Source organism: Chenopodium quinoa, unplaced genomic scaffold (genome assembly GCF_001683475.1).
Source record: "Chenopodium quinoa cultivar QQ74 unplaced genomic scaffold, ASM168347v1, whole genome shotgun sequence".
Taxonomy (NCBI): Eukaryota; Viridiplantae; Streptophyta; class Magnoliopsida; order Caryophyllales; family Amaranthaceae; genus Chenopodium; species Chenopodium quinoa.
This window is the reverse complement of record NW_018742329.1, coordinates 4779541-4796816: the sequence shown is the minus strand read 5'-3', so window position 1 is coordinate 4796816 and position 17276 is coordinate 4779541. Positions and strand designations below refer to the sequence as shown.

The 17276-nt window shown below is 36.9% G+C and overlaps 1 protein-coding gene across 1 annotated transcript; it reads right to left on the bottom strand.

The window, feature by feature from the left end:
- Positions 1–15629: 15629 nt before the first annotated feature.
- Positions 15630–16823, bottom strand: LOC110691745. The gene has a single exon (XM_021868688.1). The coding sequence runs from the start codon at positions 16821–16823 to the stop codon at positions 15630–15632; it is 1194 nt and encodes a 397-aa protein (XP_021724380.1).
- Positions 16824–17276: the final 453 nt, after the last annotated feature.

Sequence of the window (17276 nt, the reverse complement as noted above, 5' to 3'; positions counted from 1 at the left end):
TAATAATGACAATTATAATTAAAATAATAATAATCATCATCATAATAATTATAACAATAATCAAAACAATAATCATTGTAATAACAATCATATTAATCATAATAATAATTATATTAAAACATAGCAAGATCCTAGGCATGATACTAACAAGATTAATAACAAACCCTAGCATGTCACTAAGCAATAAAAATCAAAGCATTAACCCTAACATGATACTAACAATCATAAATATTAGGAAGAAAATAAAAGGCATCGTAACAATCATATTTAATATTAATCTTACCCTAGACATGATAGTACGAATATCATAATAACAATATAAACATGATCATAACATCAATTAAAAATCATTAAAGTACTTACTTTGATGCCTCGTACCTCTTTCTAATAACAACATACACACGTTAGTAACTTCAAGGAAAATAATAATATAAACAATCAAATTAAATAATTGAAAGAGAGATTTGGGACCAAACCCTTAGAAATTAAACCTTTCACGTCTAGGACGAAAGCAACTTCGAATGTGGCTAGGTGTTTCTAGATCTAATGAATGCGGAATTTTGTATGAGAAAGCAAGTTTAAAGAGAAAGAAAGAGATGAATGAATTAATTAGCAGAGAATGAGAATTGAAAACTGATTGTAGGTGAATATAATTGAAAACTGGTTGTTGATGACAATTGGTGAATGAAAACGGAGTTTTTAATACGTTATTTATAGAGAAATCAGCCAAAAAGATAAAATATCAAAACAGAGCATTGGCGCACCTAAAACAGAGCTGGCGCCAACCCTTGCTAATTGGCGCCAGGCACCAACACTAGCGCCAAGCGCCAATGGCTTGCGCCAGGCGCCAGGCCTAGCTCCAGGCGCCAGGCCTTTTTTTGACGCGTTTTCGAAAATCAGATAAGTTTTGCCGTTCAGGAGGATAAAAGCGTATCTATTCCTCGAAAATGCTTTTTGATTTTAGTTAAAACTCTGAAAAGTCAACAAAAGTCAATTTATCAATGCTAATTGAATTAGGAATGAAAAGAACCTTTTAGAAGAATCTAGAAGACTAAAACCATTCCTAATTGTATTAGGAATGATAAATCATATTAGGCCCTCCCCAAGATCATTGGGCCGCATATAAGGCTCAAACCGGGCCCAGTTTGGTAAATTGGCCATAACTTCCTCAATATTCATCGGAATTGGGCTTATAATATATCGTTGGAAAGCTCTTGTCAAGCCCCATCCAACTACATTACTATTGGACCCATATCATGGACCAACAAACTAGATTGGCTGTTTTCTTAAAATAAGTTTTCAAAAACAGAGAGAAGAGAAAAGAAATTAAAACTTTCCGCAACACTAAACTTTCGTACTTTCGCTTCATTCGATTATGATTCGACGTGAAAGGCGCTCATCACCGGGTTTGGTTTTTGGAAGACACAATTGGGTTTCTATAGAAGCCCCCCCTTTGACTGAGTTTGGAGAAACGGGAGTTTCGAAAACAAAAGTCAAAGTAGCGATAGGGATGGAGAATGATTCAGAACGTTCTGCGATCCTAAACCACTCTTGTAACGCCGATACCTGCAAACTAGCGTTAGTTAAACAGATAAAAGAGTTAAGAAATGCGTATCTTGCACCGTCGAGCACACGTCTTTGAAAGTAACCGATTTGCTGCCGCTTTACTGTTTTGACGACCTCCTGCAAGCTAGAGAATGCCATCCCACTTGAAAACCGCTACGCCTGTAACTGCTTCCAATATAGAAGATTGCTTCGCCTGAAACGATCCTCCTTCTCTTTGATAATATTCCACGTCCAAGGGAATACTATCGATGATTATTTCTCTTGAAACAATCCTCAGTTGTTTGTGACAACTCTCCACAATCTAGGGAACACCACCTTGCTGTTTCGATGTTCACTCGTCTCTGAACAAAGAGCTTCTTTTTGATATGTTCACGCGCCTCTGAACAAAGAGCTTCCCTTTTGATATGATATTCTAAATGATGTGTCCACGCGTCTCTTAACGAAGAGCCTGATAATAGGATGCCCACGCGTCTCTGAGCGAAAGAGCTTTTAAATAGGAGATCTTTGATGATATGTCCACGCGTCTCTGAACAAAAGAGCTTTTGAATGATATGCCCACGCGTCTCTAGAGCAAAATAGCTTGATGGAAATGTTCACGCGTCTCTGAACAATAGAGCTTTGAATGAAATGTCCTCGCTGGGACAATCGATCCTGAATGGAAATGTTCACGCGTCTCTGAAAAATAGAGCTTTAATGAAATGTCCACGCGTCTCTGAACAAAACAGCTTTGAAAAATATGCCCACGCATCTATGGAGCAAAGAGCTTCAATGATTGAATGTTTGTTGCGATAATATTCTGAAGAAAAATTTCCGAAGACCAACGTTTGTCGATCTCTAAAGCTTGCCTGAACTTTGTTTCCGCCAAAACCAGTATGTCGGTGTCTTCGTGATTAGGCGCTTTAAGCTAAGTGAGACAATCTTTCATCAGGTCGACCACTTATTGCAATTATAATCAAACTGACTACTTAATCATGTCAAATTGCTTATAGGGGCTAACTGGCGTACCAAGGAACCCGAAATTGTTGTATGAGGTCGAAATCACCTTTCTGATAGGCTTCGAGCTCTGTTGCTGAGATATTTCTGGCGCCAGGATTTGGAGTAGGGTCCTCCCTATTCTGATGCACCTGTATTTATTATGAATATATAACTTTGTCAATATTTTTAATTATCTTAGGGTTGACCTAAGGTTTAGCGTTACTTGACTCATTGACTTGACACGACTCATGGTATAAACTTGATTCACTGTGATTGACTGACTCGAGGTTGACTCGACTCGATGTGACTTGTGTGTGCGTAGTGTTGACTCATGAAACTCGATATGTATATGACTCGAAATGCAGAAAAACAAAAATTTCCGTCATTTTTGTGGAGGGTACCGACTTTCTCCCGAAAAAGAAAGACGCGAAAAAAGAATCAAAGTGTTTGAAGGTGCATGTTGAAAGAGCTTAGTCAAATGTTGTGCAAGGATTAATTCATCCTAGGCTTTCTCAATTGTTGACTCCACGATGAAAGTATTTGGGTAACTTAGGCACGGAGGCTAAGCACTTCGTACTTTGTGATGCAATGATGAATGATGTTGATATGACAAGGCATGCTTCAATGTTGTGTTAAGATTTCATGACAAAGGGTTCCTAAGGAAAGTATATTTGGTCATGTATCTGTGATGTGTGTGAAAGTGATACTAAAGTTAGGCCGCAAAGGCTAAGTGTGTGGAAAAATATTATTATTAGAAGAGTCAAATAATGATGACTCTTAGGCTAGGTAAGCTAATGATGTAAGGATCAAGCCCCCAAGTCTAGCTCTAAATGAATAGGGATGAGCATAGGAGATCCCTTGATATGATCATGGTGTAAGTGTGTGAATATGAATGCATTTTTATTATGGTCGCACCTCGATGTGAGGTTGCCTACGTATCCGTTAGGAATCAGGCCGAACGTAGCTCTAGCCGAACCTCGCACAAGTGTGTATACCTCAAAAAGGTTTTTTAAGGGTTGTAACGTGGTTAGGCTAAAGGCTATAGAAGAAGGGGATAAAGGCTCAAGACCCTAGATGAGCCCCCCAAGGTGTGCAACCTTACTTTTGAATCTTTGTATTTTTATGCTTAAGTTTCTTACTCTTTTTTAGCTCTCTTTTATCTTTTGCTTTAGCATCTATTTTATTTTTATAAGTGTGGGCAATCCCGATCATGCGGTCTATCACTCACTTGGCATTCATGTTTCTCAGGCACGGTACCAAGCACTAACTAAGAGACGCGATCTGAGACGTGTTCTTATCAAAGATATTTTCATATCAAAGACATTGGAACACTTGCCCTTTTGTACACTTTTATTTATTTTTTAGCTTTTGCTTATTTTTGATATTTTAATTTTTTGAATCACTCAAGCCTTTTTTAGAATTGCATAAGTTGCACACCATCCCATCCCAAGGTTAGGTAGATGTAGGTTGAAAAAAGAAGGGTCTATCGTTAGACGAGGCTCAAAGTGGTTTATGAAGAAAGGATTGCATATTAGAAAGGTGAAAGGAGATATGATGTGGCTACAAGGGGTGCCTCAAATCATTGGTATACCTTGTGCTTAGTTCGACATTGATTTTTTTTTCGCTTTTTTTTTAATACAATACAACGAAATGATCATATGCAAGGAAATAAATGCTCATTTTATTAAAAGAAAGTATATAATGATCCTACAAAATAAATCTAAGGGGAATAAAAAGGTTCCTATGCTAGACTTATTGGGGAAAGGGTAAATAAAGAAAAAGAAAAAAGATTTCATGAAATCTCGTCATTTGAAGCTCGCCTTATGTCTTGTGTTGTTTGCTTTACCATCACTTGCTCTTCTTGTTAACTGGAGGTATGGGAAGCTTTTTATTATCAATCAAATGTTGGATAGCCTCCTTTAGCTTCCAACAGCTCTCAGTAGCATGACCCCTACCATGATGGTACTTGCAATAAGAGTTGGGATTCCATATCGAAGATCGATTTTCTGGCGTTGGATCCTCAGTAGGGCCAATAGGTTTGATTAACCCTCGGTCATAGAGACGACCAAAAGCAGCATTGTAGGTCATTCCAATGGGTGTGAAATCTCTCCTGGGTTTCCTTTTAGATCCTTGATTATCCATGGCTAAGACACCATTATGGTCAAAGGTACTAACATTATTACTAGAGTGGGTGTTTTTGAAAGAAGAAGGATTGTCGTTCTTCTTTCCTTTCCAGCCACTGTGGTTACTATTGTTAGTAGCTTTTTATTTTGCGAGGTCATCTTCGATTTCAATTCCGATGTCATGAACGACATTGAAAGTATTCAAATTATGTTGATATTTTAAGTGCTTTGAATACTTTTCTTGGAGATTCTTGATAAACATCCTCACAGACTCCTTTTCGGTGGGGACCTCAATCATCTTGGCGGAAGTTTCCCTCCATTTATTAAAGAAAGAAGTAAAGCCTTCATTCTCTTTTTGTCTTAGCATCTCAAGTTGTCTATGATCGGTTTCAACTTTAATATTGCACTTGTATCTACCAACGAAAGCGTTTACTATCGATTCCCAGGTAGAGGTTTTCTCTTTGTCAAGGGAGAAGAACCATTGTTGGCAAACGGTTTCAAGTTATATTGGGAACAGAGAGGGGGAAACCTTCTTATCGATACCCTTAATGTTCATTATAGTTTCGAAAGCTCTTAGATAGAAGTAAGGGTTATCTGTTGCCTTGAACTTAGGGATGTCAGTGGCGTTGAACTTTTGTGGAAGAAGTTCCTTGTCCAGCGAGACCCCTTGTGAACTCATGCCCAGAAATTTATAGTCGCTAGATAGCTTGCTTAGACTCTCTTGCATGAGGTTCATTTGTTGTTGCTTCACACGGTCATCGATATTGAGTGTGAGTAGCTTCAGTGTCTCAGTCACGGTAACCAATTGGTTCCTAAGCTCATTGACTTCTTCTTGAGTTGCCATTATCTTTTTAGCCTTCCTCTTTTGATGAATCGGTTTATCAAAAAGCGAGACCTAAATAAAGAGGTTGTCCTTAATTAATCGCCCTTCTCTCCTCGACCAAGTACTGTGGAAAAGGAAATTGGGGATATTTATTGTTAATTATTTGACTCAAACTCTATTCAACTTGCAATGGATGGAGGAAGTGAAGAAATATTGGAATAGAATGTGAAGAAAAATGATATAGATGGAGGGATATGAAGAATTAGGAATAGAATGTACCCCCCCAACTCAAATGATAGAAAAGACCGACTCATGCATGAACCTAAGACATGGTCATGGTGACATATGCTCGAAGTGTGTACTAAGTCTAGTGAGTGTAAGTGACATGTTGAGACTCGTTTCATGACCATGTGGCTAGACTATGTGACTAGACTCAATTAATGACTCGACAAGGCATTATCGACAGCGAAAATTAACCGAATTAATTAGCAAACTGGTTAATTAGACTCTAGGTGATGACTCCACCAATAATCTGAACTGTCGGCCGAACGACAGAACCGGCGTCACACTGTGCAGCTTGGCGCCAGACGACAGAGTTTTCACCAGGCTCCATACTCCACAGTGTAGCTCTAAAGCTCAGACTTTGGCACTAATATTGAAACTTCAGTCTAGGGCTGTTTTCGGTGTCATTAATCAACCGGGGTATGCCTAAAGTCGTACTAGGTCAATTCCGATTAAAATATTAGACTTTATTTAATAAAATTAATTAATTAATTAGGAAAAGTTTTTAAAGTCATTAATTTATTTAATTTTGACACAAGTCAAACAAACGGTTAAGAGAAACATAGAAAATATGCACAACAAATAATTCACAATTAGTCAAGTAGGCACAATATGATGCAATGAGTTCGCAACCTAACCATGGCTCTAATTCTCTAAAGTTCGGGATATGGTTTAGTCAATAGAGGGTCCATGTTTAATTTTCTGGATGCACCGCGCGGAAGCCTAACCGTGAAGGGTTGGCGCGAGTGGATGGGACACCGCGAGTTTAGAAAAAACTCGCTTCCATGGTTTGGTGAATTCAACATCTCGGATGTACCCTTTGTTGCACAGAGCGTTCAATCAGGTAGATGGAGCATGAATTCCCAGAAGGTTATGTCCATATGTAGAACACATATGGGTTTCAGAAAAGTGAGAAAAAATTCAATCAGGAAGTAGGATCGAGCAAACAATAAGAAAAACCGGTCGAAATTAGAACGCATATTTCTGGCTCGGTATTGGGGGAGGTTGGCACCAACAATCAGAGACTGGCGTCAGGATTTAGCTGTAGCGCCTGGCGCCAATGCTGGCGTCTGGCGCTATGGAGCCAATGCTCTGGTCATTGGCGCTACTTCCCACATGCCTCAGTAGCTTTCTATGCTCGATAAAATTTTCCAGTTTCGCGCGGTGTTATTTCGGTCCTAGTTGTGAAAGATATTTCTCAAATTTCCTACGTGTAAAATCCTATGTTTTTAACTCATTATGGATGGTCTTTCCAATGAGAACTTTTTAATGCATATGTCCATAATGTTAATCAAAATTACGCACATGAAATACTTAGAACGTTTCGAGTCTCATCCACTCATTCTAAATCATTGCCGAAACAAATTCAGGAATTAAAATAGAAATCCTCCCCAGCGGAGTCGCCAAAAACTATAGGGAATATTTCAAGCGTTAACCCCTAGCTTGAACCCCACTATGATCATACACTAAAGTATGGTGGCGTCCAAAAGGGAAGAAGATAGAGCAAAAGAGTCGCCAACAAGTTTTAGGAACTTGTAAACCGTTCACAGGGTGAAGGTTACACCCCTTAATGATCCAAGAGATCGTCAAATCCATAAGGTCTAGAACTAAATAAGGGTTCGAGGATGAAGGTACAAATCCAACCTAAAAGAGATTGAACCTGCCCTAATAATAGGCCTCTACTTTATTCTGATCGTATTCATGTGTGCTTTTTTATTAAACATGCAATCAATAGGATTAACCCTAAACCTATTTATCTATGTTGGTTGAGTATTAATGCACAAATAAATCTATTATTGGCGATCACTTGAATTACAATCATATTAACCCTAAACAAGATTATTAATTATCTTATTAAGCGTGATTACAAGTACCAATTCCCTTTAAACATGCATAAAAGGTGTGATCAAGCAATAAAAATAAATGTCAAGCAACATAATAATAATAATGACAATTATAATCAAAATAATAATAATCATCATCATAATAATTATAACAATAATCAAAACAATAATCATAGTAATAACAATCATATTAATCATAATAATAATTATATTAAAGCATAGCAAGATCCTTGACATGACACTAACAAGATTAATAACAAACCCTAGCATGTCACTAAGCAATAAAAATCAAAGCTTTAACCCTAACATGATACTAACAATCATAAATATTAGGAAGAAAATAAAAGGCATCGTAACAATCATATTTAATATTAATCTTACCCTAGACATGATACTACGAATATCATAATAACAATATAAACATGATCATAACATCAATTAAAAATCATTAAAGTACTTACTTTGATGCCTCGTACCTCTTTCTAATAACAAAATACACACGTTAGTAACTTCAAGGAAAATAATAATATAAACAATCAAATTAAATAATTGAAAGAGAGATTTGGGACCAAACCCTTAGAAATTAAACCTTTCACGTCTAGGACGAAAGCAACTTCGAATGTGGCTAGGTGTTTCTAGATCTAATGAATGCGGAATTTTGTATGAGAAAGCAAGTTAAAAGAGAAAGAAAGAGATGAATGAATTAATTAGCAGAGAATGAGAATTGAAAACTGATTGTAGGTGAATATAATTGAAAACTGGTTGTTGATGACAATTGGTGAATGAAAACGGAGTTTTTAATACGTTATTTATAGAGAAATCAGCCAAAAAGATAAAATATCAAAATAGAGCATTGGCGCACCTAAAACAGCGCTGGCGCCAACCCTGGCTAATTGGCACCAGGCACCAACACTAGCGCTAGGTGCCAATGGCTGGCGCAAGGCGCCAGGCCTAGCTCCAGGCGCCAATGCCTGGTGTCAGGCGCCAGGCCTGTTTTTGACGCGTTTTCGAAAATCAAATAAGTTTTGCCATTCAGGAGGATAAAATCGTATCTTTTCCTCGAAAATGCTTTTTGATTTTAGTTAAAACTCTGAAAAGTCAACAAAAGTCAATTTATCAATGCTTATTGAATTAGGAATGAAAAGAACCTTCTAGAAGAATCTAGAAGACTAAAACCATTCCTAATTGTATTATGAATGATATATCATATTAGGCCCTCCCCAAGATCATTGGGCCGCATATAAGACTCAAACCGGGCCCAGTTTGGTAAATTGGCCATAACTTCCTCAATATTCATCGGAATTGGGCTTATAATATATTGTTGGAAAGCTCTTGTCAAGCCCCATCCAAATACACTACTATTGGACCCATATCATGGACCAACCAAACTGAATTGGTTGTTTTCTTAAAATAAGTTTTCAAAAATAAAGAGAAGAGAAAAGAAATTAAAACTTTCCGCAACACTAAACTTTCCACACTTTCGCTTCATTCGATTATGATTCGACTTGAAAGTTGTTCATCACCGGGTTTGGTTTTGGGGAGACACAAATGGGTGTCTACACATGGAAACATATATCTTACTTGATGCATACACATTAAGTTCATAATCTTTTCAAAATATATAAAACAACCGAGTTCTTAATACCATACTAAGTCCAGAGGTCATGCTAATTTAAGTCAAAAGGTCAAGCTAATCTAGATTCAAAACCCTATACACATGCTGCCCCTGAACTACCACCCGCATCTGGTTCATCATCGCGATGTTGCCTAGAAAATCGGGAGTAGTCAAAGTTGTGGGACCCATACTGCAACATTCCTCTTTAAATTTCCTCAAGCAAAAACTCTTGTCTCTTCCCCATTTCTGCTTATTTGGCGTCTAAAGCTTTCTCTACTTGTGTCTGAACCTGTGCCTGTACTTGTGCCTCCACCTCATTCTGCACTTGTGTCTGGAACTCGACTTGGAATTGAGTTTTCATTGCTTGCACTCTCTCTTTAAATTGTGTCTGTAACTGAGACACAATGGACGGTGTGTATGATTAGGAAACACCGTGTCGTGCTGGAGTGCCATAGTACAAGTGATCACTCTGACCTAGTCCTTTCACATAATCCCTGTTTCGGCCCCCAACTGCCTCAAAGTACGCCCGGTAAGGATCACAAGCCACACCCTGACTACTTGATTCATCCATTCTTTTCTTAAAACGTTCCTGCAATTAACATGTTTGCTTATATTAAAGGAACGAAATAACATGGTATACTAAACATCTAAGTTATAAACATTCATATAATTCACACTTGAATCATGTCTTAAACATTTAGTTACAACTTTCTAACACTTCACATAACCATTATTAAACATATTTAAGAGATCTAGCATTCAATTTGAACGAAACTAGTTTTAAATGGGCATATTTTGGTACTTGCTTTCCTATAATCCACATACTCATGAAAATGATTGAATAAACAAATGAATCATTTCTTAAAAATGTAGTTACAACTTTCTAACACTTCACATAACCATTATTAAACATATTTAAGAGATCTAGCGTTCAATGTGCACGAAACTAGTTCAAAATGGGCATATTTTGGTACTTGTTTTCTTATAATAGACATACTCATGCAAATGATTGAAAAAAAAAATGAATCATTTCTTAAACATGTAGTTACAACTTTATAACACTTCACATAACCATTATTAAACATATTTAAGAGATCTAGCGTTCAATGTGCACGAAACTAGTTCAAAATGGGCATAATTTGGTACTTGTTTTCTTATAATCCACAAACTCATGAAAATGATTGAATAAACAAATGAATAATTTCTTAAACATGTAGTTACAACTTTCTAACACTTCACATAACCATTATTAAACATATTTCAGAGATCTAGCGTTCAATGTGCACGAAACTAGTTTAAAATGGGCATATTTGGGTACTTGCTTTCCTATAATCCACATATTCATGCAAATTATTGATTAAACACATGAATAATGTCTTAAACATGTAGTTACAACTTTCTAACATTTCACATAACCATAACTAAACGTATTTAAGAGTTTTAAGGTTTAATGTGCATGAAACTAGTTCAAAATGGGCATATTTTGATACTTGTTTTCAGATAATCCACATACTCATGCAAATGATTGAATAAACACATTAATAATTTCTAATTAAACATGTATTTACAACTTTCTAACATTTCACATTACCATTATTAAACATCTTTAAGAGTTTTAAGGTTCAATGTGCATGAAACTAGTTCAAAATGGGCATATTTTGGTACTTGCTTTCCTATAATCCACATACTCATGAAAATGATTGAATAAACACTTGAATAATTTCTTAAACATGTAGTAAAACTTTCTAACACTTCACAAAACCATTATTTTTCATATTTAAGTGTTTTAAGGTTCAATGTGCACGAAACTACTTCAAAATGGGCATATTTTGGTACTTGTTTTCCTATAATCCACATACTCATGCAAATGATTGAATAAACACATGAATCATGTCTTAAAAATGTAGTTACAACTTTCTAACACTTCACATAACCATTATTAAACATATTTAAGAGTTTTAAGGTTCAATGTGCATGAAACTAATTCAAAATGGGCATATTTTGGTACTTGCTTTCCTATAATCCACATACTCATGCAAATGATTGAATAAACACTTGAATCATGTCTTAAAAATGTATTTACAACTTTTTAACACTTCACATAACCATTATTTTGCATATTTAAGAGTTTTAAGGTTCAATGTGCATGAAACTACTTCAAAATGGGTCTATTTTGGTACTTGCTTTCCTATAATCCACATACTCATGCAAATCATTGAACAAACACTTGAATCATGTCTTAAACATATATTTACAACTTTCTAACACTTCACATAACCATTATTTTGCATATTTAAGAGTCTTAAGGTATAATGTGCACGAAACTACTTAAAAATGGGCATATTTGGTACTTGCTTTCCTATAATCCACATACTCATGCAAATGATTGAATAAACACTTGAATCATGTCTTAAACATGTAGTTACAAATTTCTAACACATAAAATAACCATTATTTTGCATATTCAAGAGTTTGAAGGTTCAATGTGCACGAAACTAGTTCAAAATGGGCATATTTTGGTACTCGCTTTCCTATAATCCACATACTCATGCAAATGATTGAATAAACACTTGAATCATGTCTTAAACATGTAGTTACAACTTTATAACACTTCACATAACCATTATTTTTCATATTTAAGAGTTTTAAAGTTCAATGTGCATGAAACTAGTTCAAAATGGGCATATTTTGGTACTTGCTTTCCTATAATCCACATACTCATGCAAATGATTGAATAAACACTTGAATCATGTCTTAAACATGTAGTCACAACTTTCTAACACTTCAAATAAACCTTAATTCATAACATTTATGACTTTTAAATTAAGGAATTTAAAATTACCGCAATCTCCAAAGCTTTCTTACTAGCGGGAACTTTTCCTTTTCCACGAAATTCTTTGAAGTGCGTGCTCAAGAAAAGTTCTCCCGCATGTGGCATGACACCTCCTTTATCCTTCTCCTATTTAACATAAAAAACAGTGCCATAGTATTGAAATCTGAATTTTTTTGGATTTGTAATTATGTAATAAAATTAAGCTAAAACTGAGGTTATAACTTCTGTCCATACCATCTTCTTTGCATTTTGGGAAGCAGATATCGAACCTTGGAAGTGCAACGGTTCAATTTCATTAGAGAGGGAACCGCCCCTCCTATTCTTCTTGTTCTGCTCGGATCTAGCCATGAATTCTTGATTGGTGTTGGGAACATCCATCATTGTCTTGTGTGCTTCTTCATTTATCCATTTTGGCTTCTTACCGTTCATTCTTTTGGTCACTTGGTTGAACATGTCACGAAGGCGATAGCCAGCTTTTTGGTGGTATCCTTTTCTTACTTGGGCGATAGCCAGCTTTGAGATGGCCTTACTAACAGTTGGGCGATAGCCAGCTTTTTGGTGGTATCCTTTTCTTACTTTGAGATGGCCTTACTAGCCGAACTGTCGTCGAACCTAGAAATAAACCAAACAACAATAAAGGTATTGTCGTTGGGATTACTTAAATGCATACAAATTTAAATCACTGGTTTCTTACCACAAGCCGGTCTGGTGTAATCTCTTCTTTCCAGATGGTTGTGAGCATTCTCCTTGCTGAAACTGAGTACTCTGCCTTTGGGCATGAGGACTCTGTGTCTGGATCTGCGTATTAGGGACTTGAGTGTTATTGTCGAGTCCCAAATACGGCTCGTCCTCATCCTGCGTCTCGGAGTCTTGCATTTCACTATCTTCTAAGTGACGAGAGTTATTCACCTTGGAACGAGAATCCTTGCCTTTGCCTTTTTTCCCCCTTCCTGTCATGTTAACCTATAACGAAAACAAACAACACGCGTAGATTAATTACATGTAACCAAAAAACACTTAAAATTTTATGCAAATTAAAATTACAAGTAACCAAAAAAATACACTAAAAATGACATGTAACCAAAAAACACTTAAAAATATATTCAAATTCATTATCACAGGTAATAGTCTCCATAAACTAATGAAAAAAATAACATGAACGTTACAGGGACAGATTTAAAACACAATATAGCCATTACTACTCAAATATGCATGGTTCATGACATCACAAATATTACAACTTAGCAAATTAGAATAAGTATTAGGAACAATTACATACTACTACTGTGATTCATCACAACTATCATTACAATCATCGACATCATTACATTCATCATCAGCATTTTCCTCATCATTAGTATTAGATAAACAAATGCAATCATCCTCGCCATCCTCACTATCACTTCAATCAAACTCTGCCTCATCATCGCTGGAGAATGAACCTTCTTGAACCAAATCCTCATTGTCCGAATCAACATCTATTTCTTCATTACCAACACCCTAGTCTTGAATATCATTTGGTGCACATAATGTTGTGGTGGTGTCACTAGTTGTTTCTTGCAAAAATTCCATGTCCACGGGAGCATCAATAACTGATCTGGCTTTTGTCTTAATCACAGCCCACCATTGTGCTCGATCTCTCTTCAAACTCGGGTAGGGTGCAAAGTAAACTTGACTAACCTGATAAGATAACACAAAAGGGTCGTACTTGGGGTATTTCTTGGTGTGGTTGACATCAATGATCTTGTATTCCTCATGTACCGTCATCCCCCTGACAGAATCCATCCACTTGTATTTAAACAAAATGGTCTTATATGATCTATTAAGACTAGTGCAAACGAGTTCAATAATGTCCTCTAAGGTCCCAAAATATTGACCCCCTTCTGCATTTGAAACAGAAACACCGTAGTTCATTGTTGATTTGTATCTTCCACTCATCTCTATTTGAAAATTATAGCCGTTTACAAATATTTGCTTCCAAGTCCATACTTGACTAAAAGGGCGCATTGACAATGCCTGCACGATATCATCTACTGGCTTATCTCGAATTACCTAAGGAATACCCAAATAATTCCATAACGTTAGACAAGTTATTAGCACTTTATCTCTTTGGACAAGTAAAAAGCACATATTACCTTATCGCGAAACCAATTAGGAAACTCTTTCTCAAATCGTTGCCACAAATCTTCGCTACGAAAATTAGGTTGTGTGTGAAGAATGTGATCCTCAAACTCCCTAATAAATTCAAACAAACAGTAATTGATGGTTTGCTATATAATCTAACTCCGTTACATAACAAAGTTGGTACTTTAAAGTAGATAATTTTGGGGTTACCTTTCATAAACCTCAAGAATGCCACAGTTTGATAAGACATAAAGGTGTGCCCTTTCAAATTCCTTAGAATCCATATAACGCAATCGCCCAGAATTAGGAACACGGCCACAATTAACCTTGAAGAGTTCAGGGACTTTGTTATTAGGTTCCATCTTAGTGTTGACCATGACATTTACGTTTCTACTAAGATCCCTAATTTTGGTATCAACACCATGTTGGAAATAATGAGAGCAAAAGTTTGCTATTTCCTCCGTAAGGTACGCGTTGCATATAGAGCCGCCTACTCTTGCCTCGTATGGAAGGTGAATAGGCAGGTGCTCCATAGAGTTGAAGAAAGTAGGGGGGAGATCTTTTCAAGTTTTCAAAGAATCTCAGCAATGTTGTTTTGCAAACGGTCCATGTCAGTATGTGTTATAGTGGAGCAACACAAATCTCGGAAGAATTGGTTAATTTCAGTAATAGATTTTCAAACATGGACAGGGTGCAACTCTTTCAAAGCTACCGGAAGCAATCTTTCCATGAACACATGGCAGTCATGGCTTTTCAAGCCATGAAGTCTACATGCTTACATATCAACACACCTACTTAAATTAGAAGTGTACCTATTAGGAAACCGTAACTCTCGAATCCATTCGCAGGACCTTTTTCTGAGACTTGTCGAGGGCAAATGGTGCCTTCGGTTTGGTCTCTTTACCTCTTTCATCGGTTACAACATGAAGTCCTGGTCTCTTGCAGTATTTTGCAATGTCTCTTCGAGCACTGGTCGTGTCACAAGTCTGCTTTTTAACATCCATCACCGTATGAATGAGTTGATCAAAGAAGTTTTTTTCGATGTTCATTACATCTAGATTGTGACGTATAAGCAAGTGCTTCCAATAAGGAAGCTCCCAAAGAGTGATTTGCTTGAACCAACCTTTTTTGGCCTTTTTAAGCAATTTATAGCAGCAGGACCATCAGTTGCCTTTGTCAGGTCCTTAACACATTCCCATAATTCTAGCCCAGACATAATATGCGGTGGTGACCCCTTTTCAACTCTGTTCCTACAAAAAGCTATTTTGCTTTTTCGAAACGGGTGATCTAGATCAAGAAATTGTCGGTGACAATCAAACCACGAAACTTTGCCACCATGATCGAGCCAGAAAGCCTTGGATTTGTCTAAGCAGTACGGGCATGCCTTCTTACCAGCAGTTGACCATACAGATAGCATACCATATGTTGGAAAGTCGCTAATGGTCTAAAGTACTACAACCCGCATAGTGAAGTTTTGTTGCTTAGAAAGATCATAGGTGTTTGCCCCAACATCCCACAATTGCTTAAGTTCTTCAATCAGTGGTTGCATATAGACATCCAAGTTGCCCTTTTGGTTTTTAGGACCGGGAACAAGCAGAGACAAAAACATGAATTGTCTTTTCATGCACATTGAAGGAGGCAAGTTATATGGTGTCAATATCACTGGCCAACAGGAATAGTGTCCTCCAACCTTACCGTGAGGAGCAAATCCGTCGGTGCACAATCCAAGTCTCACATTTCTAGGTTCTGAGGCGAATTCTGGAAAGTTCTTGTCCAAGTGTTTCAAAGCATCACTATCAGAAGGATGAGCCATTGTGTTTGCAACTCTAGGATTATTAGCGTGCCATGCCATTTCCGCTGAAATGTTCTTTGTTGCAAACAACCTTTGCAACCTCGATGTAATCGGGAAATAAATAAGAACTTTCAAGGGCACTAAACTTCCTTTTGAAGTCTTTCTATAACTTTCTCTACCACACACTCTGCATTTAGACAAGTTCACATCATCCATCCAAAACAACATGCAACCTTTTGGACAGGCATGTATCTTCTCATGAGGAAGCTCTAACCTGTTAACTACTTTCTTAACCTCGTAGAATGTCTCTCCCATGTTGTTATTGTCAGGAATTGCTTCATTCATCAAAGAAGCAAACCCATCCACACACTTGTGAGGCAAATTGTACTCACACTTCAAACTTGTGATTCTAGATGCAATTTCCAAAACAGACATGGAACTCCCTTCATATAAAGGACGCTCAGATTCCTCCAACAAATTAAGGAATTTCTTAGCTTGGAGATTTGGCTCTTCCTCCTCAAAATGACTCTCTTCTCCACCACCCATGTTCGGTGGATCATTCCCAAGGGCATCCATAATTATGTCACGATATAGATTAGGTTGGGGAGGTGGGATGATTGGAAACCCTTCACCTTGACACATCCATTCATGGTAGTCATCCACAAAACACTTTATATATAAGTGCACTTTAACCGTCTCAGAATCATGTAGCTGAAGATTCTGACATTTGACACAAAGGCACCTAACCTCATCAACTTTACTTCTCTCTGGATGATCTTTACAAAACTGAATGAATTCATCAAACCCTTTCACGAACTCCAGTCTAATGTTGCGGCCATCCAACATTTTCATACATCCAGCTATGCTCTATTTGTTTCATGATTGCAATTCTACACATATCACCCAAAATGACCACAATATTCAATCTAAATAAAATTATCATGTTGTTTGAACAAGTAAAGCAAGCAATAAGTTTATGAATGACGTCGTAGGGTCCTTATCTCTCCAACCTAACCCATCCTTGGATGTGTAATCCCACTAGTAATTGTATGTCAAGTTTTCAATTCCATGGAAAATTCTGCAGCATTTCCCTATAGTTCTCCAAGTACGCAATATGAGTAGTTATGTATACTTATATGTGTACCCAGAGAACAAACACATAGACAAAATTTTCCATAGAATCAATAACAAGGCATCCAATAACCACCTAAGTGAGAATGAACGTCTAAGAACAGTCCCAAACGGGGACTATTCAAGACATACACCTAATGTGTATGTCTTGAACGGGTATCTAGGCAA

Excerpts from the sequence above, each read along its gene's own strand:
- LOC110691745 (XM_021868688.1), bottom strand. The coding sequence starts at position 16,823 with ATGTTGGATGGCCGCAACATTAGACTGGAGTTCGTGAAAGGGTTTGAT.